This window comes from Bos indicus x Bos taurus, chromosome 9 (genome assembly GCF_003369695.1).
Source record: "Bos indicus x Bos taurus breed Angus x Brahman F1 hybrid chromosome 9, Bos_hybrid_MaternalHap_v2.0, whole genome shotgun sequence".
NCBI lineage: Eukaryota > Metazoa > Chordata > Mammalia > Artiodactyla > Bovidae > Bos > Bos indicus x Bos taurus.
Genome location: NC_040084.1, coordinates 27,001,617 through 27,028,478, shown reverse-complemented (window position 1 = coordinate 27,028,478; position 26,862 = coordinate 27,001,617). Strand labels below are relative to the sequence as shown.

The window sequence follows — 26,862 nt, the reverse complement described above, 5'->3', positions numbered from 1 at the left end:
GTCATAATTTTCCTTCCAAGGAAATTTGTTGATCATACGTGCCTCTTAAAGAATTGGTTCGTTGCATTTAATTTGTCAAAGGTATTTGTGTAGAGTTGTTTGTAGTAGTCTCTTATGAACATTTTGATTTTTGCAGATGCCTGAATACTGGACATTCTGTTAATTTCTGATACCAGTATTTTTCCATCCTTTTTTCTTAGTCCATCTTGATATCAATTTTATTATTGATCCTTTTAAAAATTATATATTTTGTTTCATTGATAATATCTGACTGATAAGCATATAAAAGCATTCAACTTCAAGGAAATGCAAATTAAAACACTAACATTCTTCACAAACTAGAGTAACTAAAATTAACAAGATAGGCACTACCAATTGCTGGAGAGGCTTTGGAACAACTAGATTTCTTATACATTTTTTGTGGAAATGTAAAATGGTTCAAGCCTGTAGAAAATAGTTTCAGTTTGGTTCAGTTCAGTCGCTCAGTTGTGTCCAACTCTTTGCGACCCCATAAATCGTAGCACGCCAGGCCTCCCTGTCCATCACCAACTCCCAGAGTTCACTCAGACTCAAGTCCATCGAGTCAGTGATGCCATCCAGCCATCTCATCCTCTGTCGTCCCCTTCTCCTCCTGCCCCCAATCCCTCCCAGCATCAGAGTCTTTTCTAATGAGTCAACTCTTTGCATGAACTGGAGTTTCAGCTTTAGCATCATTCCTTCCAAAGAAATCCCAGGGCTGATCTCCTTCAGAATGGATGGTTTTAGCAATAGTTAAAAAAAAAAAAAAAAAAACATTGACATACTCTATGATATATCAATCCCACTCCTTTAAGTATTTTAAGTATTTATCCCCCCAAAATAGGAAATTTATGTCCACTAAAAACCTTATACAATAGTGAAAAAGCTGAATATTGATAACAGTTTTACTCATAATATCTAAAAAGCAGGGAAAAAACAAATATCCATCAGTGGATTAATGGGTAAACACATGGGATGCATTTATAAAATATAATGTAGTTAAAGACTACTGACACATGCAGGAACATTTATTAATATCAGAAACACTGTGTGAAATCCAACACGACAGATATTTTATACCTTGTGTTTCCATTTACATGAAATTCTAGAAAAGGGAACACTGTGCTAATAAAATCAAAACAGTAGAATCTTTTGTTGGGAATGGGCATTAGGTTTCTATAAATGCGTATCTTAATTAGAGTCTTGCTTACATGGGTTTATACAATTGTCAAAACTAATACAACTGCACACTTAAAATGTATGCACTTTATCATATGTTAATTATACCTCAGTTTTCAAAAAGTGATACTTTTACTGGCATGGGTCTCCTGGTGTTTTCAGTTGATTTTGTATTTTAATATGTGGAATGAGTGCTTTTATTGCAGTTATCTGAATTAAGGGTTTAAATAATTTTCTGTTCCTTTCTTTGATTTCATTCTTTGGTGACTTACTTTTTTACCCTGTTTTATCCTTTACACTTTTCTTACTTCAATTATTTACCTTACTGTCTATTTTTATTTGACTATGTATCTTTTAATTCCATCATCCTTTCTGAAGGGTTTTTTCCGCCCTTAATCTTCCTTGAAAACTGTCACTTCTCTTATTTCTGTGCCTTCTTTTGTATAACCGTCCAATTTCTGAACTTTTCTGTTTGTTTTTGTTCTTTCAGTCACCTGTTTTCTTAATTTATTTTAGCTCATTATGAGATATTAGAAGTTAATTTTCATCATTTTAGGGTACACTGTTTGGTGGTGATCTTATTTTCTTCCCTAGTTTGGTTAAAATAGAATTTCCAGGATATTTAGGAAGAGGTTCCTGGGGAGAATGCAGAGATGGATCAAAATAGCCTTCACTGCTTCACCACTTGTGGGGTGCCTCTTCTCAAATTATGCTCTTTTTGTATGTCTTTCTCTCTGTCTCTGAGCTGAGTCTAATTCAGGAAGGTTATCTTTTCAAGATAATCTTGTGTTTCAAGACAGTGCACCAATATTTAGATGATCTATTTCACAGTTACAAGATTGGGGGTATCTCCTGTGCCTTAACCCGTTCAATCCCTCTAGTGCTTATCTCCCCTTAACTCCCATTTTCTTGCTCCATTCAGTTTTATTTGACCTCCAATAATGTTAATTCAGAGTGAGATTTTATGTTTCTCGATATTTCTGATACCCTAAAGGTGCATTTGCCAGTTAAAGTATAGATGCTTGGCATAATTTGATTTTCCAATAAACAGCATTTTTTTAAATGTGAATGACTGAAGTGACTTAGCAGCAGCAGCAACAGCATGTTCCAAACAATATTTTATTTTTTGAAACAAGTAATTCTACGTAGAAGGCCACAACTATTTCTCTCTTTCCTGCTTAATGACCTTAACCACTCATTTTTAGCACCCACATATAACTCCCCAACTTTAGCTGACCCTTCCAAGAATCTAAAGCCCAGGATTCTGTTCAATGTGAGGTCCCTAACTTCTAGTGGTAAGTTTTATTTGTGATTTAGAGGTTCTGTGGCTTATGGAACTCATCAGGTATTCCATTTACTATAAATTCTATTGCTCAGATCTTCTAATGATTTGGCTACATCCACCCTCATTTTGGGATTTATATATGCCCATTCTTTTGTCAACAAGTGTTGTTGAAGATACTATATATTTTATTTCCTTACCCTAGTTGATATGTTTGGTTTTTAAATAAAAGTTGGAAATAACTTATTATGATGTTCAGATTTTAATTTAATTTTTAAATTAATATTTATTGGAGTAAAGAATTTTTAAAATACATGATTACATCTCAAGTGTTCAGAAGAAGCCAGATGTCCAGAACCAGTATCTTTTAAAATGGTATTTTCTTGCTATTTTTCCTTGTTTATAGGAACACAATTGATTCTTTATATTGATCACCCCTCATTGTTGAACTGTTATTAGCTCTAATAATTTTTCTGCTAATTCTCTTGTAAATAATCGTATCATCTATGAAAAATGGAACTTTACTTTATTCCTTCCTAGTTTCTTATTGATTTCTTACATTCTCCTTTGCTGCTTAGGTTATATAGTATAACGTTGAATAGGAGAGGTGAATAGTTTTGTATCTATTCATTCAGTTTTATTGTGGGGATAATAATAGTATGAACTTGACAGGATTATTTGAGAATTGAATGAGACAATCATGTAAATTTATTTTAGCAGTATTTAGTACATATTGAACTGGTAATAAATGATAATTATTACGATTCCCACGTGGTGCCAGTAGTAAAGAACCTGCCTGCCAATGCAGGACACATAAGAGACACAGATTCGAGCCCTGGGCTGGGAAGATCCCCTGGAAAAGGACATGGCAACCCACTCCAGTATTCTTGCCTGGAGAATCCCGTGGACAGAGGAGCCTGGCAGGCTACTGTCTGTGGGGTTGCAAAGAGTAGGCCACAACTGAAATGATGTGGCCTATTATTATCTTTAAATGTCAATACAATCATCCCATATTATACTCATAAATGTATAAAGTGGCAGAAAAAAATGAAAGGGCTTAGGAAATAATAATTTCAATATGTATGTAGATGCCTTTACAAATAAGCATATTATTATGGGCTACTCTGCACTTACAGAGAAAATATGTTTGGAATTAAAATAGATATGTAGTGATTTATTTAATGAGTTTTGGTTTTCCGTACCATTCTCTTCAAAAATAAAAGACTAGATACATTTAAATACTTAAAATAATTAATTTGCAAAGTATAGGATATTATCCCTTTTCTTACACTATGGGGTTAAGTGTTTAATTTTACAAGTGTGCATGGGGAATGAAAGAAGGAAAAAAAATCTAAATGGAAAGGAAAGCCCAGCTGAAGAAGCCAGAAGCAAATGGAGGGATACATTATTTAGGAACAGTCTGCCTGTAATACACACTAGGGCCAGCTTTATTGAGATTATAGTACAGACATTATTAATATATTATTGAACCTTTGGATGGTAAACATTTTAAAACAGTCATATCCTATGTGATTGTCTAAAAAATCTGTAGTGTGTTTGTAAAATAATACAGTGTTTCAGATACTGAGCCTGGCTTATAAATTTTCACATGGATTTGAGCCCTCTTCTTGCTTATCTGTTATAGTGCTTTTAGTATTTCATTTATGCTTATGGTACTTTCATCAAAGTGATTTATGAAATCTCATTTTTTCACTGAGGAAATTCAGGGGGCCTTTTCTTTTCTGTCATCGGTAGTGATTTCAACATATAGGTCAGCTTTCCCACGATACCAACTCAGAGACAGAGATTTATATTCAGTAAGTTTATTGGAGAGTGATCTTAAGAACAAAAACAGGATTGGGTAGATGAAAAATGGGAACTACAATGCAGTTGCAACCCCTTCATGTTATGGAATGCTCCAAAACCATGATGGTCTTTCGTATATGTCCGAGTTTGGGAGAATGATGGGCAGGCCTTTGTATTCCCCCAGGGACTTGTCACCCGCTGTATGCTGCCTGTAGGAGTGAGACGTGACCTTGAGTTAGGCCTCTCCCTTTGACCAAGGGACAATTCCTTGAGAGGGACTTAGCTGTGAGACATCACAAGCCACATTGGAAGAATAGAAATTTATTTATTTATTTTTTTTTTAATTTTATTTTATTTTTAAACTTGACATAATTGTATTAGTTTTGCCAAATATCAAAATGAATCCGCCACAGGTATACATGTGTTCCCCATCCTGAACCCTCCTCCCTCCTCCCTCCCCATACCATCCCTCTGGGTCGTCCCAGTGCACTAGCCCCGAGCATCCAGTATCGTGCATTGAACCTGGAAATTTAATAGTAAAAGGGGGGATCTAGATGGTACAGCATGGATTCTCTTCAGTCCATACCTTGCACTCCACAGATGACTGTGCTTCAGATAGTACTGTCATCTCACCTGGAAAAATCCCCTCTACCAGTTGGTGTTGTTTTTCAAGGTGAACTTACAAGATCAGTGGGACAAACTGTAGCCCACCTCTGCAGCTCCTGTTGGAATGTTCTGCCCTGCCCATTTTGTCTCGATTCTCTGGACCCTCATTTGCCCGTGTAGGCAGCTTGCCTACTGGGGCAACCCAGGCCATCAACCCTGAGGAGTATCAGTCACTATTCACCATGCTCGTCAAGCCATGGTTACTTCTCTGATGCATTGCCATCAAAACTGGGTAGAGGATTAGCAAGAGATGCCCCACTCTTTCACTTGGGTGCCAAACAGATTCTTCCCTGGCCCCACTACCTTGAATCTATTGCCCCTGTCAGGAGGGTAACAAAAGCCTAAGCTGATCCCATGTAGAACCCTGAAACTGTGCTGGCCTTTCATATATGCCCAGAATTGAGACAAGAGACTGGGAGTTTTGAACTTCAGCAGTAATCAGTCATGAGAAGAGGGTTGTTTCTGGATGTGATATAGATCATAAGCAAGGTAGCTCATGGTGACCGAGGGTACTTCCTGAGAAGGGGCTTGGGTATGATCTATCAATAGGCAATGCTTCTGGTCACTGGATTCGTACTTCAGACCCAAAAGGGCACCTGGAAGAGCCCACCGGCCGGATAGCATCTACTATAGTCTGAGTTTCAAAAATGCTTTGTTTGAATTCTCATTCAAGTACATTTTTGTTGCTATGAAATGTTATACAGAAATAAGTTTGTATTGAGATAAATTGATAAAAGATTTTCTATTTTCATATATGATCTATTAGAGAAAATATAAATCCCATATAAATATGATACTATTAATGAATCAACAATAAGTAGAGCACATGATTTTACAGATAATTTGGATGGATTTTCAACATTCCTCACATTCACTTACCTTGTAACACCTTGAAGCCTTACATTTGCAAGGCATGTGTCTCTACTATGTTAAATGTTCTGTGTATCACTTACATGTGGAATCCAAACTAGGACACAAATAAACCTGTCTATGAGACGGAAACAGACTCAGAACAGACTTATGGCTGTCAAGGAGGTGGGAGTTGAGAGAGGAATGGAGTGGGAGGTTAAGGTTAGAAAATGTAAGCTGTTACATATAGAATGAATAAATAACAAAGTCCTACTGTATAGCACAGGAAAGTATATTCGAGATCATATGACAGCCATAATGGAAATATATATATATATATATATCTGAATCACTTTGCTGTACAACAGAAATCAACACAACATTGTAAGTCAGCTATACTTCAATAAAAAATAAAAAGCAGCAACTTTAAAAGATATATGTTCTGTAGACAATGAACAGGAACATCTCTGAGGAGTTTCTTTGGACATCCAATCCAACACCATGGCCTTATTAATAGGGTATCCTTAACACTGGAGCTAAATAGTCATAGACTTGCACAGTACTGTGATGAAGATAGAAAAATTATTTTAGAGCCAAATATAAAATTGATTTCCTTGAATAATTTGGACTAAACTCACTTTACTCTTGAATAGGACAAATATTTTTAAGAGGAAGATAAGTTTTAAAACATTTAATGTTGAATCCCATGTTTAAGTTGAGAATTAGTCATTTTAGCCTTGCTGCTGCTGCTAAGTCACTTCAGTCGTGTCCGACTCTGTGTGAGCCCACCAGGCTCCCCCGTCCCTGGGATTCTCCAGGCAACAACACTGGAGTGGGTTGCCATTTCCTTCTCCAATGCATGAAAGTGAAAAGTGAAAGTGAAGTCACTCAGTCATGTCCGACTCTTAGCGACACCATGGACTGCAGCCTACCAGGCTCCTCCATCCATGGGATTTTCCAGGCAAGAGTACTGGAGTGGGGTGCCATTGCCTTCTCCGCATTTTAGCCTTAGGGTGACTTAAAAAAAAAAAAAAACAAACAAAAGATTGGAAAAAAAACTCATATGTATAATGAAACATAAGTATCCATTATTGGAACTTGCAAATCATCATTATTTAACCTTGTGTTTATCTTTCTGAAACATTAATATCTATTAAGTCCTCAGTCAAGGTCATTTTAGTGCTAAATGCACTTTAAGATGTACACATTTGGGGGCATTATTTTAACATATTCTCCAAGGCCCTGTCTGCTACCACCACCACCTTTGATCAAGTAATGTCAGTCTTACAAAGAATGTGTCTACTTGACAGCCATTATGAATGCTGATGTTTCTTCTTAAGATACATTTCTTAAGAAATGATGAATACCTCCTTTATAAAAGAGTCCTTGTATAATGATACAAAAAGTGATTGCTGGTGCTAATACTTTTGGTGGATATCACTCTGCAATCATTATATCCAATAAAAATGATTGACTGTCTTAAGTGGCTGACATAAGGAGTGAGACATTCTGCTTACTGGTATCACCACTGCTGGACTAGCCCATGGGCACTTCAGCTAAAGCTTGTTATGTAAGAAAGTGTATACTTCTCCAGAGAAATAATAATAAAATCGCCTTGCACTCATCTAGGAATGTTAGGTTCAAAATTAGATAGAAATACCAACACTGTCCAAATTATAAAAGTAGATTCATTATGGAGTTAGAATTTAAACCCAAACCTCCTAATTTCTAACTATACCTTTCTATGAAATAACTAATAAATAATGATAACAATTTTATTTCTAGAAATCACTATAGGCAAATCGATGTAGTATATAAAAATGTCTTAAAATTCAGAAGGAATTACCTATACCAAAATTCAGCCTGAAAGATTCTGTTAAATCCAATCTGTTTAATATACAATCGATTTATAGCCCTTGACCCTTGTGGCAAATTACTTTGCAGTTAAACATATTTTCTAAAAAAATGAAAATCTCAGTGTTGATATATTAGTTTCCCATTGCTGTACAACGAACTTCAAGGCTTTGAAATAACTTTCACTTTTCTGTAGGTCAGAAGTCCAGGTGGATTTGGTTGAATACTATGAATACTGTACTTGGGGGTCTAAGAAGACAGATATAAAGATAGTAGCTATTATTGGGGCCCCTGGGGTGCAGTCCTCACCCACCTGATTTATGTTTCTGGTAGAATTCAATTACATTTGATCGTAGGAATGAGGTCCTCATTTTCTTGCTGGCTGCTTGCTGGGGATTGTTTTCAACTTCACATGCATTATATATCTCTCCAACTTCTGCTTCTGCCACCAACCAGGAAAAAAAAAAAAACTATCTGCTTTACAAGACTCATGTGATTAGATGAGGCTCTCTTGAATAATCTCCCTTATTTTATGTCATTTCTGACGATAGAATAACATAGTCAAAGGAGTGATAACTCATCATATTCACAGGTCCTAGCAATTCAGTTGGGATGCATTTGAGGGGTCATCATTATGCTTACCACAATTCAAATAAGAAAAATTAATGAATATAAGAAAATTGCTAAATTGATTATCAGAAACATATTTTGTTTAATAGTATTTCATTTATGAATCAAAGTTCACACATGAAGCCAAAGGCTTAATTAATAAAGTAAGCCTATAATTTTACCTTTGTGTTCTTAAAAAAGCTAGAAATGAAATCAAAAAGACATTTTTATTGGATACAGTTATTGTTATTTTCAGAGTATCTTTCATACAGTGAAAAGATACATAACTTAAAACTGGATTATTGTCTGCATTGAACAAAGTAATTTTAAGCGACTTTTCCCTTTTAAACCAACTGATAAAGATAGTTCTAATATTTCATGATTAGCTCTTCTGAGGGTAAACTTTCTATATTCAGTGCTTCTGTCTTATGCAGTATGCATTTCAATGTAGATAATTAAAAGTCCAGTGATTTTAAGTTTTCCTCTTTAACAAAGAATTACTAATATTAAGATTTGAATGTATGGTTATCTCTTTCAGTCAGTCAGTTCAGTCACTCCGTCGTGTCCGACTCTGTGACCCCATGGACTGCAGCACTCCAGGCCTCCCTGTCCATCGCCAACTCCCGGAGTTTACTCGAATTCATGCCCATTGAGTCGGTGATACCATCCAGCCATCTCATCCTCTGTCATTCCCTTCTCCTTCAGCCTTCAATCTTTGCCAGCATCAGGGTCTTTTCAAGTGAGTCAGTTCTTTGTGTTAGGTGGCCAAAGTATTGGAGTTTCAGCTTCAGCATCAGTCCTTCCAATGAATATTCATAACTGATTTTCTTTAGGATGGACTGGTTTGATCTCTTTGCAGTCCAAGGGACTCTCAAGAGTCATCTCCAACACCACAGTTCAAAAGCATCAATTCTTTGGTACTCAGCTTTCTTTATAGTCCAACTCTCACATCCATATATGACTACTAGAAAAACCATAGCTTTGACTAGACGGACATTTGTTGGCAAAGTAATGTCTCTGCTTTGTAAAATACTGTCTAGGTTTGTCATAACTTTTCTTCCAAGGAGCAAGCGTCTTGGCTGCAGTCACCATCTGCAGTGATTTTGGAGCCACCCCAAAAATAAAGTCTGTCACTGTTTCCACTGTTTCCCCATCTATTTCCCATGAAGTGATGGGACCAGATGCCATGATCTTAGTTTTCTGAATGTTGAGTTTTAAGCCAACTTTTTCACACTCCTCTTTTACTTTAATCAAGAGGCTCTTTAGTTCTTCACTTTCTGCCATAAGGGTGGTGTCATCTGCATATCTCAGGTTATTGATATTTCTCCCGGCAATCTTGATTCCAGCTTGTGCTTCATCCAGCCCAGCGTTTCTCATGATGTGCTCTGCATATAAGTTAAATAAGCAGGGTGACAATATACAGCCTTGATGTACTCCTTTCCCTATTTGGAATCAGTCTGTTGTTCCATGTCCAGTTCTAACTGTTGCTTCCTGACCTGCACGCAGATTTCTCAAGAGGTGGGTCAGGTGGTCTGGTACTCCCATCTCCTTCAGAATTTTCCAGAGTTTGCTGTGGGCCACACAGTAAAAGGCTTTGCCATAGTCAGTAAAGCAGAAGTAAATGTTTTTCTGGAACTCTCTTGCTTTTTTGATGATCCAGCAGATGTTGGCAATTTGATCTCTGATTTCTCTGCCTTTTCTAAAAACAGCTTGAACATCTGGAAGTTCATGTTTCATGTACTATTGAAGCCTGGCTTGGAGAATTTTGAGCATTACTTTACTAGCATGTGAGATGAGTGCAATTGTGCAGTAGTTTGAGCGTTCTTTGGCATTGCCTTTCTTTGGGATTGGAATGAAAACTGACCTCTTGCAGTCCTGTTATCTCTTTAAGAAGGTTTATTTATCTGGGTCTCCTAACTTCTTGAGCCCAAAATATCAGTAGAGCAAACAATATTCACCAGATGTGGTATGCCTTGTGCTTTCCAGGTCATACTAGTGGTAAAGAACTCACCTGCCAATGCAGGAGATGCAAGAGACCTGGGTTCCAATCCCTAGGTGGGAAGATCCCCTGAAAGAGGGCATGGCAACCCACTCCTGTATTTTGCCTGCAGAATCCCATGGACAGAGAAACCTGGAGGGTTACTGTGCATAGGGTCACAAAGAGTCAGACGCGACTGAAGCAACTTAGCATGCGTGGCTTCCCTGGTGGCTCAAAGGTTAAAGCATCTGCCTGCAATGTGGGAGACCTGGGTTTGATCCCTGGGTCGGGAAGATCCCCTGGAGAAGGAAATGGCAACCCACTCCAGTATTCTTTCCTGGAGAATCCCATGGATGGAGAAGCCTGGTGGGCTATAGTCCACGGGGTTGCAAAGAGTCGGACACGACTGAGCGACTTTCCTTCACACACAGACAAGCTTTTACTATTAATAGTATCCAACCAAGAAGACAGGTACTCAGAAGACACATATCACATGAAATACTGGTAAATGTCTATCCTGTCACTTATGCAGGCAGAAAAAAATATTCCCCCAGAAAAAATTTTGATGGAACTCTTTTATCCAAACACAAGTTAGTAAGTTGTATTGTTATATCAATTTTAACTGTTTGGGAGAACTTTATGCTCACCCTATCCTTACAGTCTAATGTCATACAAAGCACCCAAGAAGAATGAAAGTGAAAGTCGCTCAGTCATGTCCAACTCTTTGAAACCTCATGGACTGTATCCTGCCAAGCTCCTCTGTCCGTGGAATTCTCCAGGCCAGAATACTGGAGTGGGTAGCCATTCCTTTCTCCTAGGGATCTTCCCAACCCGTGGATTGAACCCATGTCTCCCACATGGCAGGTGGATTCTTTACTGTCTGAGACACGAGGGAAGCCCCAAGAGGAATGAAGTTTCCTTAATTCATCAGCCTAAAATAAGACAAAATATATGTATTTTGTGAAGAAGGAAATGGCAACCCACTCCAGTGTTCTTGCCTGGAGAATCCCAGGGATGGGGGAGCCTGGTGGGCTGCCGTCTATGGGGTCGCACAGAGTCGGACACAACTGAAGCGACTTAGCAGCAGCAGCAGCAGCATATGTATTTTGACCTGCATCTGTATTTGGATGTTTTTAAACCAAGCACAGAAAATAGGCATTTTTAAAGGTTGTATTATTAGATTTACCCAACTAGGGTAATTTACATATTTTAGAAGGTTGTTTACCTGACTATTAGACTAGGTTTGAATTTGATAGGCTTGGGGACTAATAAAGCTAAGAAGAGATTAAAACCTTTTTGGTTGGAAGAGATAATATATTTTCTAATTTCAAAAGGAAAGTGATAGATTATACTTAATCAATATTCTCAACCATGACACACCTACCACATATGCTTAGTGAAGCATATTTTCATAAATTTTGAAAATGCCATGCTTAACTTTTAACTTTTACTTTTAACTACTTTTAACTCTTTAGGGAGCCTTGTTTTCCTTATTTAACTATTATTAATATTTTCCATAGCATTTTTCTTTCTTCTCAAGACATAGATGTTTTATATTTCTAGTGAGACAGTTGACACTCTGTATTTTTCCTCTTTGCACGTCCCTGAAGTTAAATCATGCAGATTGCCAAAAAAAAAAAAAAAAAGAAACTACATCTGATTTGTGTGCTTCCTCCATGGATAGTCTGAAATCTTTTACTTACTTTAGGTGTAATACTAGATTACTTCTCTGTTTAGTTGAATATGTACAGTCTTACCAAAGCAAATGGTTGAGTATTTCTCTAGAAAACAAGATATACATAAAAAATGTTAAATAGTAATTATCCATTTTTGCATATTAAAGGAAACAAAAATTTAGAATGTACACGGGTTAGAGTGGGACACAAATGTGCCTTCCCTTCATTTGCTGCTAACAGAATCCCAATATGTGTATGGTTGTCAGAAGTCTAAGTAGAGTCTGGTCCATAGGATGAATTAAAATTGGCATAAAACCACCAGGATAACCCCAATTCTCTTTGCCAGTGATTGGGTTTAGGAAAGGAGGCAGGTGAGACAGTTGTACTTAATGAGATGTAAGGAAGTCTGCTGAGTGCATTTGGGAATTTTTTTCTTTTCTTTTCCAAAAGAATAAAATGTTACAGAAGGAAGGGATCTTTTCTTCCCAGCACTCTGCCTGTAAGTGTTAACTGTATGAGGATTTAAAAGACAATCCCAAAGGTATAGACCCAGAGCCACAGCAGCATTGTGCCTACCACACACCACTTCCAGACTTCATGTATGAAAAAAGAAAACCCTAGTCTGTAAACCACCTGTAGTTCAAAAGCTTCCCTAACTGAAATTGTTGTTTTTTGTTTTGCTTTCATTTTTATCCATATTACCACAGTGATTCTGAAATTAATAATTTCAGCCTTGCTTTTGAAATAGTAAATGAAAAGCTATTTGACAAAGTGAAAAAGTACTTTGATGATGAGAAAAATAGTATGTGGTTTTTCATGACTAACATGCACAGATATGTTAACATCTATAAATTTGGAACTTCACTCTCCATATAAGCATTGCAATCTAAAAGGTATCCAAGCACCTGCTTTAGAATACTATACTATCAATGTAATTTATATTTATTTGTGGCTACTGAGTTGAACTTGGCCTCACTGATGTGTCCCTATTTGCTGTAATTGCTACACAATTAATTGGATCATATGTGTGATATTCAGAATCACCCTCTAGATGACTGAAAAGAATATAAAGACAAGTGGGGAACCAGCTACCCTGTCGAGCAGGTTGAGCAAGCCGACTTTATTTTTGATGCATTAACATGATTGTCTTTTTGACGAGAAAGTTTGTACTATGTACGAATTTTCAGAGCAGAACTTCCCAAGAGTGTCACAGCTAATAGTTTGCAGATGTGTTGGCATGTTGAGCTCTTCAGGAACCTGGGGCGATCAGAACCCCTGAGTCAGTCACTTTCAGTTGCATGCCATCTCCTTTGTTTGTATCATTGAGCTTTCCAAATAGTGCCATTGTCTATGTGTGCCATGAATTCTTAAAGCACAGTTGAAAGGTTATAATTCAGTATATGGTTAATCATATATCTTTTAAATTTTATTGCTTGTTAATAAGGAGAGGGGATTCAACATTTTTAGGTATGCTGCTGATGCTGCTTAGTCGCTCAGTCATGTCTGACCCTTTGTGACCCCATGAACTGTAGCCCGCCACTCTCCTCTGTCCATGGGGATTCTCCACGCAAGAATATTGGAGTGGGTTGCCATCCCTCTCCAAGGGATCTTCCCAACCCAGGGATCGAATCCAGGTCTCCCTCACTGCAGGTGGGTTCTTCACCATCTGAGTACCAGGGAAGCCCTTTAGGTATGCTAGGATACATTAATCAACTAGAACCATATATGGCTTCAGAGTAGCCATAACAGTCATAAAAATATATACATACAGCTTAAGGTAATGGTTTCCACTCAATCTGTGGGATCAAGTATGGCAGTATTCACTAGGGGTTAAATGCTAAAAATTTCTAAATTGCTAAAAAGTGATACTGAAGAATATTTGGATGGGCATATTTTAAACAATTAATAATTTAAGACCTTTCTAAATTTTCAAGGTAATTATGATGGCTGATAAATTTAGGACTGCTGTTTATTAGAATTCTTAATATTTTGATGATATGATATAATTTTCCCAACTAAATATGATCAATCCATTATATTAATAATGACTATTACCTTCTTTCCCCCTTCCTTGCTTCCAGAGTTAGTTGCAATAAGAAGTTACTTGAATCGTATCTTTCTCTAGGTATTTAACCTATTTTGACAATTTTTAAACAAGTCTATAAACATTCTAAATGTGTCAATTTCTGTATCCTAGAACTTTATGCAATAGCCTTGTATTGTTAGAATGTTGGGAATACCCTAAGAATAGGTTGAGACTCATAAAATAAGAATTTTTTTTCCAGCAAAGACTTTCACAGTAATTACATAAGGCATATAATAAGTAAAGCAAGAGTCAAACATGACTGAGCGACTAAGCATAATACATGCCATTCAAGAGATCAGCAAAGGAATGATTCTGAAGCAGCAATGTAATTGCCCCACCCCTCCAAAAAAAGTGGATCTTAATTTTGAAGATAATTACATTTATTCACAAGTGCTTAGGTATTATACTCCTCAGGGTTACATTTCATTGACAGCTCAGTTGAAGGGAGAAGAGAAGATTTGGATTGGTGTATTAGTTTCCTAGGGCTGCTGTAACAAATTCCCTCAGACTTCGTGAATTAAAACAACAGAAATTCATTCGCTCTCAGGTCTGGAGTCCAGATTCTGAAATCAGTATCACTGAGCCCAACTCAAGTCTGATGCTTTCTACAGAAGCTCTAAGGGGAGATCTAATCCCTGCCTCTTCCAGAGTCTGGGAGCTACAGAGTTCCTTGGCTTGTGGCCACGTGAAAGTCATCTTTAAATCTGTCTGTTCTGTTTATCATGGAGCTTTCCTAGGAGCTCAGTTGGTAAAGAATCTACCTGAAGTGCAGAAGATCTGGGTTTGATCCCTCTGTTGGGAAGATCCCCTGGAAAAAGGAATGGCTACCCACTCCAGTATTTTTGCCAGGAGAATTCCATGGACAGAGGAGCCTGGCAGGCCAAAGCCCACGGAGTCCCAAAGAGTTGGACATGACCGAGCAACTAACACTTTCACTCTATTTATGTGTGTAAGATAACCACCTGCCTTCCACTTAAGAGGATGCCCATGATTTCTTTGAATTTTCTACGAATTTTCCAATATTCATTCATTCAATCATTCACTGATGTTGAAGCTAAAACTCCAATACTTTGGCCACCTGATTTTAAGAAGTGACTCATTTGAAAAGACCCTGATGCTGGTAAAGATTGAAGGCAAGAGGAGAAGGGGACAACAGAGGATGAGATGGTTGGATGGCATCACTGACTCAATGGACATGAGTTTGAGTAAACTCCAGGAGTTGGTGATGGACAGGGAGGCCTGGCGTGCTGCAATCCATGGGGTTGCAGGGAGTTGGACACGACTGAGTGACTGAACTGACTTGAACCAATGATTTCTTTGGGGGCACCCATATAATCCAGGATAATCTCCCCATCTCAAAATATTTAACAGTTATATCCACAGACTATTTATTATTTTATTATTATTATTTAGCTATATAAAGTAACAAGTAGTGTTAATAAATTCTGCCATTTTTGTGCATGTGAAGCTGGGTACATCAGAGTAACATAAAACAGTATTAGATACATAATTTTTTTTGAATTCACATTATAATAGTTTTTTTTTTAATCCATTATAATATCATCTTAACTGTGATGTTCAGGTTTCTAGATAACCAGAAACTGAGGCAATTTCATTTTCTTTGGTGTTAGTGGGAAATTTCAACACAGGAAAAACTAGTGTTATTACAGTTCTTTAACTATGATTTCAAAAAGCAAGAATATCGAAAAAGATGAGTTTTAAATTGTTTGCTGACTGGAAAGAAATGAGTGCTTTTTTGTGATGTCACTTCTAGGCACAAGGTGTGATGAATATGTGACAATAAAACACAGTTGCCTTTTAATAGATTGAAGATTTTTTTTTCTCTCACATATCACTTTCAGATCTATGTATTACACATCTTAAAACTCTGCTATATGAACAGATATGCATGAATAGAATTACTATCTAATTCTTAAACTGCATGAATTTCAGCTTTTAAAAGTGTAGATTGGTATTTTCTCACAAATTCTTATGTTTTATTAGCCTTTCAAACCTCTTATTTGCATATGTCAATTAGGATGTTCCTATATAACTTGATTTATTATTATTTCACATCAAAAGCTCTTTCAACAGAATCCTTCTAGCCTTAGGGCTATAAATATCCTTGTCTGAAATATGTTGCATGAGTTGAAAGAAATTAGTTATATACAGGTGTCTTCATGGTGGATGAGTATCATTTTTTTTTTCAATCTAAGGGAATCATTTTCCACTTTTTGCTTCAAGAATAGAATGCCTTTGGGGATTCTGTTTTTATTTTGAGTTGCATAAAATTTAATAGCCGTGTTTATATGTTCATTAAAATGATGCCTGTTGGATATTCTAACATTTATAGTCTGTCTTAGAAATAGTCCATTTAAACAAAATATTTTCAGGTATGATTTAATATGTCAAACTGAACTGAAATTTTTTATGCAAAATCCAAATTTATAGGAATTGATCAATATAAAATAAGAAAAGCACAAAAAGTTTAATGATAATTAGTTGAATAACTTATAGTACATAATTGCATTGCAACATATGTTACAGAATATTCAATGAGATATTTTAATCAAGTGCAAAAAAATTCAGGTAACAGAATATAGAGAAAGATTCCTGTGGTAACATATATGACTGAGAAATGCACTAATAGAAAAAGTACATATGAAACATACACTAAAATGATACAAGTGATTATATCTAAGCATGGTAATTTTCTCAATTTGCTATATATGATCAAAAATGTAAATATTTTCTACAATAAGAAAATTCTATAACTGAGGGGAAATATGATCTTATAAAATAAATTGAGAATTATGTGGTCTTTAAAATATGTCCATAGACATAAAATCACAAGGAAGCATGAGTATGTAATAGCAGCATTGGTAAAATAAGAAGGTAGAAACCTGCCTTTCTCTTTGATCTGCACTGCAATCTATGATTAAAATTGGATTTTTATCAGATTCTGGCTGATTATCAAGTTAACTGTAATAGCAGTATACTTTACTTAATGTATTTAGTATGTTTTATTTCTTATAATTGAACATTCCTATAGCATGATGTAGATGTAATAGGATTTATGAATTAGGAGAAAGGATTTATATCATAAAGCAGGCAATCCCTGGTCATAATATGATCAAGAATTAGAAAATAAGCTGCTTTATCTGGGCTACTTTTGTTCTTTTGTATCATAACAATGGATGAGAAAGTGATGAGAATGCCTAAGCAGAATAAATGATGCTTATTGTTGAAGATGAAAAAATAAAGCTAAAATAAGGGCTTCTTTTGTGGCTCAGACAGTAAAGAATCTGCCTGTAATGCAGGAGACCTGGGTTCTGTCCCTGGGTCGTGAAGATCTCTTAGAGAAGGGAATGGCAACCCTCTCCTGTATTCTTGCCTGGAGAATCCCATGAACAGAGGACCCTGGTGAGCTACAGTCCATGGGGTCACAAAGAGTTGGACACAACTGACAAACACTTTCATAATTAAGTATGAGCAAAAGATGAATATAGTCCAATCATTTTGACCAAGGATATTTATTTTATGAATATACATGTATATATCTATTAAATGTATTTTCATTGTTAATATTAAAACACTTGACTGTCCACAATTCTAAACTGTCAATTAAAGGAGCTGTTTCTAAGACATGATTCACTAATCTTAGGAATGCTTATAATGAACTACGATTATGTCACACCCCAGCCTGCTTACCTTTCTCACTGTATTTCCAGTACCAAGCTTTCACTTCTCAAACCCTTTCTTTTGTATTTGGCCATTTAGTTTTGCCCCTACTTTATTCTGAGCAATGAACATTTTCAGCAGTTAGATGAATGAATCACTTGGAAAGACTATTTATGATTACATAGTCTTATCATTTGGGGATCCCCAGTGGCTCAGGGGTAAAGAATCCGCCTACAGTGCTGGAGACATAGGAGATGCTAGTTCGATCTGTGGTTCAGGAAGATCCCATGGAGAAAGGCTCGGCAACCCATTCCAATATTCTTTCCTGGAAAATCCCTTGGACTGAGGAAACTGGCAGTCTTAGTCCATGGGGTCACAAAGGGTTAGAAACAAGTGAAGCTACTGAGCACTCAATCTTACCATTTAGGACTCTTCATCCTCACACTACATGAATGATCACAGTTTTCTCATGAAAATCAAATCTGGAATGAGTAGAAGAAGTTCTTCCGAAAATGAAGATTTTTCCCCCCATATTGCTGCTCATTCATTGATTGATTACAAAATGTTTATTGAATACCTATTGTGTACCAAGTATTAACTTAGAAACTTAGGGGTATATGTATGGATACAAATAGTCTTTTCCGTCAAGGACCTTATCATTGTGCAAAGGACAAAAACGATGCAAATAATTGGATATAAGACATTTGGAACAAAATTTGAGTAAGCCGGATCTTTGATTCAGTTCGGATCAATTTAGTCGCTCAGTCGTGTCCAACTCTTTGCAGCCTCATGAATTGCAGCACACTAGGCCTCCCTGTCCATCACAAACTCCCAGAGTTCACTCAAACTCATGTCCGTTGAGTCGGTGATGCCATCCAGCCATTTCATCCTGTCGTCTCCTTTTCCTCCTGCCCCCAATCCCTCCCAGCATCAGGGTCTTTTCCAATGAGTCAACTCTTTGCACGGGGTGGCCAGAGTACTGGAGTTTCAGCTTTAGCATCAGTCTTTCTAGTGAACACCCAGGACTGATTTCCTTTAGAATGGTCTGGTTGGATCTCCTTGCAGTCCAAGGGACTCTCAAGATTCTTCTCCAACACCACAGTTCAAAAGCATCAATTCTTTGGCGCTCAGCCTTCTTCACAGTCCAACTCTCACATCCATATATGACCACTGGAAAAACCATAGCCTTGACTAGACGGACCTTTGTTGGCAAAGTAATGTCTCTCCTTTTGAATATGCTCTCTAGGTTGGTCATAACTTTCCTTCCATGGAAAAGTGTCTTTTAATTTCATGGCTGCAGTCACCATCTGCAGTGATTTTGGAGCCCAGAAAAATAAAGTCTGACACTGTTTCCACTGTTTCCGCATCTATTTCCCATGAAATGATGGGACCAGATGCCGTGATCTTAGTTTTCTGAATGTTGAGCTTTAAGCCAAATTTTTCACTCTCTTCTTTCACTTTCATCAAGAGGCTTTTTAGTTCCTCTTCATTTTATGCAATAAGGGTGGTGTCATCTGCATATCTGAGGTTTTTCATATTTCTCCCAGCAATCTTGATTCCAGCTTGTGCTTCTTCCAGTCCAGCATTTCTCAGGATGTACTCTGCATTTAAGTTAAATAAGCAGGGTGACAATATACAGCTTTGATGTACTCCTTTTCCTATTTGGAACCAGACTGTTGTTCCATGTCCAGTTCTAACTATTGTTTCCTGACCTGCATATAGGTTTCTCAAGAGGCAGGTCAGGTGGTCTGGTATTCCCATCTCTAAGAATTTTCCACAGTTTATTGTGATCCACACAGTCAAAGGCTTTGGCATAGTCAATAAAGCAGAAATAGATGTTTTTCTGGAACTCTCTTGTTTTTTCCATGATCCAGCAGATGTTGGCAATTTGATCTCTGGTTCCTCTGCCTTTTCTAAAACCAGCTTGAACATCTGGAAGTTCATGGTTCACATATTGCTGAAGCCTGGCTTGGAGAATTTTGAACATTACTAGTGTGTGAGATGAGTGTAATTGTGCGGTAGTTTGAGCATTCTTTGGCATTGACTTTCTTTGGGATTGGAATGAAAACTGACCTTTTCCAGTCCTGTGGCCATTGCTGAGTTTTCCAAATTTGCTGGCATATTGAGTGCAGCACTTTCATAGCATCATCTTTTAGGATTTGAAATAGCTCAACTGGAATTCCATCACCTCCACTGGCATTGTTCATAGTGATGCTTTCTGAGGCCCACTTGAGTTCACATTCCAGGATGTCTGGCTCTAGGTGAGTGATCACACCATCATGATTATCTGGGTCATAAAGATCTTTTTTGTACAGTTCTTCTGTGTATTCTTGCCACCTCTTCTTAATATCTTCTGTTTCTGTTAGGTCCATACCATTTCTGTCCTTTATCGAGCCCATCTTTGCATGAAATATTCCCTTGGTATCTCTAATTTTCTTGAAGAGATCTCTAGTCTTTCCCATTCTATTGTTTTCCTCTATTTCTTTGCATTGATCGCTGAGGAAGGCTTTCTTATCTCTCCTTGCTATTCTTTGGAACTCTGCATTCAGATGCTTATATCTTTCCTTTTCTCCTTTGCTTTTCACTTCTTTTCTTTTCACAGCTATTTATAAGGCCTCCCTTATAAATGCTTTTTTGCATTTCTTTTTCTTGGGGATGCTCTTGATCCCTGTCTCCTGTACAATGTCATGAACCTCCATCCATAATTCATCAGGCACTCTATCTATCAGATTTAGTCCCTTAAATCTGTTTCTCACTTTCACTGTATAATCATAAGGGATTTGAATTAGGTCATACCTGAATGGTCTAGTGATTTTCCCTACTTTCTTCAATTTAAGTCTGAATTTGGCAATGAGGAATTCATGATCTGAGCCACAGTCAGCTCCTGGTCTTGTTTTTGCTGACTGTATAGAGCTTCTCCATCTTTGGCTGCAAAGAATATATCAATCTGATTTCGGTGTTGACCATCTGGTGATGTCCATGTGTAGAGTCTTCTGTGTAGCTGGATGAGGGTGTTTGCTATAACCAGTGTGTTCTCTTGGCAAAACTCTATTAGTCTTTGCCCTGCTTTATTACATATTCCATGGCCAAATTTGCCTGTTACCCCAGCTGTTTCTTAACTTCCTACTTTTGCATTCCAGTCCCCTATAATGAAAAGGACATCTTTTTTAAGTGTTAGTTCTAAAAGGTCTCGTAGGTCTTCATAGAACTGTTCAACTTCAGCTTCTGCAGCGTTACTCATTGGGGCATAGGCTTCGATTACTGTGATATTGAATGATTTGCCTTGGAAATGAACAGAGATCATTCTGTCATTTTTGAGATTGCATCCAAGTACTGCATTCTGGACTCTTTTGTTGACCATGATGGCTACTCCATTTCTTCTAAGGGATTCTTGCCCACAGTAGTAGATATAATGGTCATCTGAGTTAAATTCACCCATTCCAGTCCATTTTAGTTCACTGATTCCTAGCATGTCGACGATCACTCTTGCCATCTCCTGTTTGACCACTTCCAATTTGCCTTGATTCATGGACCTAACATTCCAGGATCCTGTGCAATATTGCTTTTTACAGCATCAGACCTTGCTTCTATCATCAGTCACATTTACAACTGGGTATTATTTTTGCTTTGGCTCCATCCCTTCATTCTTTCTGGAGTTACTTCTCCACTGATCTCCAATAGCATATTGGGCACCTACTAACCTGGGGAGTTCCTCTTTCAGTGTCCTATCATTTTACCTTTTCATACTGTTCATGGGGTTCTCAAGGCAAGAATACTGAAGTGGTTTGCCATTCCCTTCTCCAGTGGACCACATTCTATCAGACCTCTCTACCATGACCCGCCCGTCTTGGGTAGCTGGGTCTTAGTGGATCACAAAGCAGGGATACACTGTTTCCAACTGGGTATCACTCGAGAGATGATATTTATATTGACCTCTGAAGAAAAATAGAGTATTGATAGGTGGTAAGAGGAGAACTTAAGAAAAAGAAAAATTACTAAAGGATAAAGAATAACATACAAAATGGCACAGAGGTAAGAAATAACTTTCCACATACATGGAAGAGAAGCAATCCAATACATCTGTAAGTCATAATGGCTTGAAGGATGAACTGAAACGTGTCTGAAAGATAACATGCTCCAATATTCATGGAGGTCCTTGAACAGTAAAATAAAGATTTTGGAACTTACCATATAAATAATGGGAGTCATTGGTATTTATTTAGCATAGAAATGATGTAGAAGCCTCTTGTTTCATCTTTTTTTGTTGTTTTAATCACACTTGCTGCTCTCTGTGTTTATAGTACCCTCCCATGATAGTCCTTCCAAACCCTGATTCAGTTATTTGGTAAACTCCATAGGTTAGCTTGGTTCACCTCTAATGAAGGTGTTTCAACTCTTCTGTTAAACTTCGTAGGACTACCTCTTCTCAGAATACTTTACACACTTTTGCTATCTTTCTTCCTTAAGCTCAGACTATACATCTTTTTATGATTCTTGTATAAGAAGCATCTGTTTTCTGATCTACCTCCTTTACTTGCCTTGAACTCAGGAAGAATGTATCATTGGTTTTTTATCCTCAGTGTCTTTCTAGCACGTTGCTAACAAGGGGCTTAATAAATTTTAGCTAACTGAACGCTCAGGACTATGTCTTGGTAAGAAAATTTTGTTGTTGACAAACACAGCACACTGAATATGACAACAAAATAGAATTAGAGATAATAACTAGATGGTCACTATAATGGAGGATCACAAGAGGATAAACTAAGATGAAAAGATAAATGGGAAAAAAGATACCAAAGAGAGAAAGATGATTAGATGGGACAGAGATATGAAAACTGATTTGAAGATGACCTTAGGTAACTTGGGGAAAGGTTACATGTTATCAAGCATTGAGTTGATCTTGCTAAAGGAAAATAAGAGTTCTCTTTTTGAAGGGTTGTAGTTGATACATCTATTCAGGCATTATATTTTTTTGATGTCTAGAAACCATAACCATACCCCCTGAAAACAGAAATGTCGGCTGCTATCTATTTTGTCTAAAAAAAATGAAGACATTATCCCTAAGCTAGTTTGAGTTGTAACACTACAGTGAGGGGAAAAAAAATCAAACTAGAGATAAATGTACATCTCATCCTGTTTCTTAGAAAGAAGTGATATCTAATATTCCCCACAAATCTTTAAGATTTGGTGTTCAAAAGTTCAAGTTCTATTTAAATCTTACTCAGCTGATTCAAAATTAATTATGTTATTTCTCTCTTGCTTTTCTACAGTATGCTGTCTGGCTAGTCCTCTGGGTTACGTGGAATGTGTTTGTTATCTGCTTCTATTTGGAGGCTGGGGACCTCTCAAAGGTAATTTGCCATCTGATTTGCCTGAGTCATCAGTTGTGTGTTAACAAGCCTCTTCCTAAGTAAGGCAGTCTCACCCTGCTTTTGTCACGTAGATGCACCTCATATGAAGGTAAATCGAAAGCTGTCCTCATCTGTCTCTCTGCATTTCTACCATCAAAGAAATATTTCAGTGTGTCACAAAACGCCCTTTATTATTTTAAGCAAAGCTAAAGTAAAATATTGATTACTACAATGAGAAGAATGCGTACTTTTAAAACATTGACTCATGAGCGAGTTCTGAAGCAGAGTAGGAATTTTATCAAAGGTAAGATCTTGAAGGTTTTATGAAATCACTTAGTTTGCTTATTATTCTGCTGAAGACTTGCCTAATTAGACCCAAATACCAATGTAATAATTCAAATAATTAATGAGTTTTAGTTGAATAAGACTGTTACCAGAGGGATATAATTTATCACATAAATGAATGAAATAGATATTTTGTTCTAAAACAGTCTCAGAAAGACTTAAAATACTTATATTTTCATCCAGGTTTCATTTCGTGCTGTACTTCTATGAATGTGTGTATGTTTCTGTATTTGCATGTGTGTCTTGCTATTATATTTCTAACATAAATGCCTTTACTATGGAAATAATGCAGTTTGTACATCTCTACAACCATCATCCTTCTTCTATTGAATGTAGTTAACAGCAAATAAGTCAAATAAGACAATCCATTCAAAACAGTAGCAAATCCTACTTGAGACACTTGAGAGAGTTGTAAACTTGTACATTTTCATAGTAATTTTAAAAGAGATTATAAAAATGTTCTTTTAGCTCTCTATTCCTTAGAGCAGAAAGATGATGCCGAGATGTTGACACTTTTAAAACCCAGAGATGATAACCTGCTTTAAAACGCTAAAAGAGCTGAAAGTGGCCAGGAACTCTGTTCGCAGGGCTAGATAGCTTGATGCGTGGGGGATGGGGTCGTGGTAATTCACATTTCTAATCTAGCATACAGGCACTTCACAAAGCTCTTTGAGCATTTTCAAGTCTGTTTGTTTATTATTTAACTATGATTCTGAGTATAAATAATCTTGACTTTTTTTTTTTTTTTTTACTAAAGCAAATGATGAAAGATAAGAGGGTGATGCTATCATATGAGATATAGCCCAGGCTTCTGGAACCTGTAGTTTTAGGATCGGGTTTAGGACAAGTTCTCACTGGGACCCTCTGCTGTATCTGCCCTGGTGGGTGGCATTTCTGTGATTCTCACCAGGCGTCATACTCCACACTCCTGGCAGCAGGTGGTCCCTTCCTGAACATGTCGTGACCAATGAAAAGGAATTGTTCAGGTGACTCTCAGAAGGACACTTAATTTTCTGCTTAAAGCTCACATTTCTTTCAGGCCAGAAAAGCATGCATGCTTCACAGGACTTGAATTCCTTGCCCAATTTATACACACTGCTGTAAAATGTAATTTCTTCAAAGAGATTCCTCACTAAAATGACGTTCAATGACATTTTCAATAAAATAATCACCTTAATCATTGGAAGACAGGTATTCAGGCATATTGGCTAAGCAAGATGATCTCACAGATTAAAGAGTTTGTTTAATATTAAAAAAAGGAGAGGTTTGAACCAGGCCGGCTACACAAATGTTCTGTAATTTTGCTTCCCACTCCACATGATGACTGGAGAAGGCAATGGCACCCCACTCCAGTACTCTTGCCTGGAAAATCCCATGGATGGAGGAGCCTGGTGGGCTGCAGTCCATGGGGTCGCTAAGAGTCAGACATGACTGAGCGGCTTCACTTTGACTTTTCACTTTCATGCATTGGAGAGGGAAATGGCAACCCGCTCCAGTGTTCTTGCCTGGAGAATCCCAGGGATGGGGGAGCCTGGTGGGCTGCCATCTATGGGGTCACACAGAGTCGGACATGACTGAAGCGACTTAGCAGCAGCAGCAGCCACATGATGACTGTAGGCACTGGATAAAGCTTGTGATCTCATGACCTTGGACGTGGGCATTGGAATTGCAGTGAGACCAAATCCTAAAACGTTAGCGTTTGAAAGAGGTGAAACCCAAGCTACTAAGAATTCTGCTAATGCACACAGGCAGGTATCGGCTGTCCCTTGGCAGTGAAGCAGTTAATAATATTTCTTTTTCTTTTCATCTTATAAACCAAGGCTAGACTCTGCAGAGCACATGAAAATTTAATAATTTCCTTTTAAGAAATAATCTAAAGGAAAACTATAAAGGGCACAGTTATATTGTTATCTGTACTGAGTTTTTCCTCCCTTTTCCTGCTCAAAGGGTTTGAGAAAGGTGTATTTATGCCATTTAATTCTTTAGCTTCTGCAACTGCCTCACATTCTTCAAGTAATAGAGTGCCAGAAGGAAGCAATGGTGATTGAAAAATGTACAGATATATGAAAGCTCAAAAATGGGGCTCCTGAAACTGCTGATAATACTTAGGTTACAGAATATAAACCACTTTATTCCCTCACCTCCTCCCAAAAATTGTTTGACCATATGAATGGGTCAGTTTGTTTGAGGCTGAAGGACAAATATGAGAAATAAAATCAGGGAGGACATTCTGTAGTCTTTATGTATGTGCGAGAGTGTGTTTATTTCCATAAAGCACTTTGTAAAGGAGTTATTTCTCCATAATGAATATTGGCAAGAAATAATGCCAAGTAGTACAATATTAAGGCAAACTCGAGTTACCCATTAGAGTTTAGAATTTTGTGTTTTCTTATTCCAGTGTCTTTTCTACTTTTTCTGCTAAACTATCTGCCATGTACTTATGAGAGAAACAGTTTTTAGTGTCATTAATGAATACCTTCAGGAATGAAATGGCTTAATTATAATAATATGATACACACGGCTGACTGGGTTGATCTTCAGTTTTATTTCTATCCATAATTGTATAGACAATATTTTCCCATCAAAAATTCTGTGTAAATCCAACATCATTATTACAATATCAATTAATATAGTTTCATTATTATCCCCATGAGATTTAAGCAAAAATAAAACTAATCAGAGAAATTTCTTTTAAAAAATTTTATCTCAATGATATTAATAAAACATTGTGAATGTCATCTAAATCAGCACTTAATATTGTAGGAACAAATAAACATATGGCTTACATAAAAACCATTTCCAAACATTTACATTGTATAATAACTATTTCCACACTATTTATATTAATGGTTTAGGTATTAGTGTTGTGACTAAATATTCTGAGGGCTTCCCTGGTGGCTCAGATGATAAAGCATTTGCCTGCAATGCAGGAGACCTAGGTCTGATCCCTGGGTCTAGAAGATCCCTTGGAAAAGGAAATGGCAACCCCCTCCATTACTCTTGCCTGGGAAAGTCCCATGGACAGATGAGCCTGGCAGGCTACAGTCCATGGGGTCACAAAGAGTCAGACACAACTTAGAGAGTAAACCACCACCAAATATTCTGAAACACCATACAGTTAGTTACTTCCTAGGATGATATTTTAATAGATGCTCTATTAATGATACAGAGATGGCATTAATTTTTAACCCAAAATGTTTGCTAACTTTGTAGGCAACTGCCTTTGAGCATTAAATGTGACCTGAACTGTTAGACTAATAGTTGGTGAATTCCTCAGGTAACTTGGTCTGATTGTTTTATGGTATTATTTTGGTCAGTTCTGATTTTCTTGCTCACATGTCAAATAGAAATAGAACTAATTCCAGTTGTTAACCAAATTGAGTTATTTTGAAAAGAGAAGAGATCTGCTATTCTATAGCTAACTTCAAAGTGCCTTGTTAGAAGGAAAACACATAATATGTAATTCACTTACTAGCTTCATC

General features: G+C 37.1%; 1 protein-coding gene across 3 annotated transcripts in view; it reads left to right on the top strand.

Moving 5' to 3' along the window:
• NKAIN2 (sodium/potassium transporting ATPase interacting 2) overlaps positions 1-26,862 on the top strand; it is a 1,188,323-nt gene that overhangs the window by 630,231 nt on the left and 531,230 nt on the right. For all 3 annotated transcript variants that reach the window (XR_003512549.1, XR_003512550.1, XM_027551078.1), the window contains exon 3: positions 22,955-23,035. Coding sequence is in view for 1 of the 3 variants with exons in the window: in XM_027551078.1 (XP_027406879.1) it covers positions 22,955-23,035 (81 nt within the window). In the remaining 2 variants the exon portion in view is untranslated. The remainder of the gene's footprint in view (positions 1-22,954; positions 23,036-26,862) is intronic.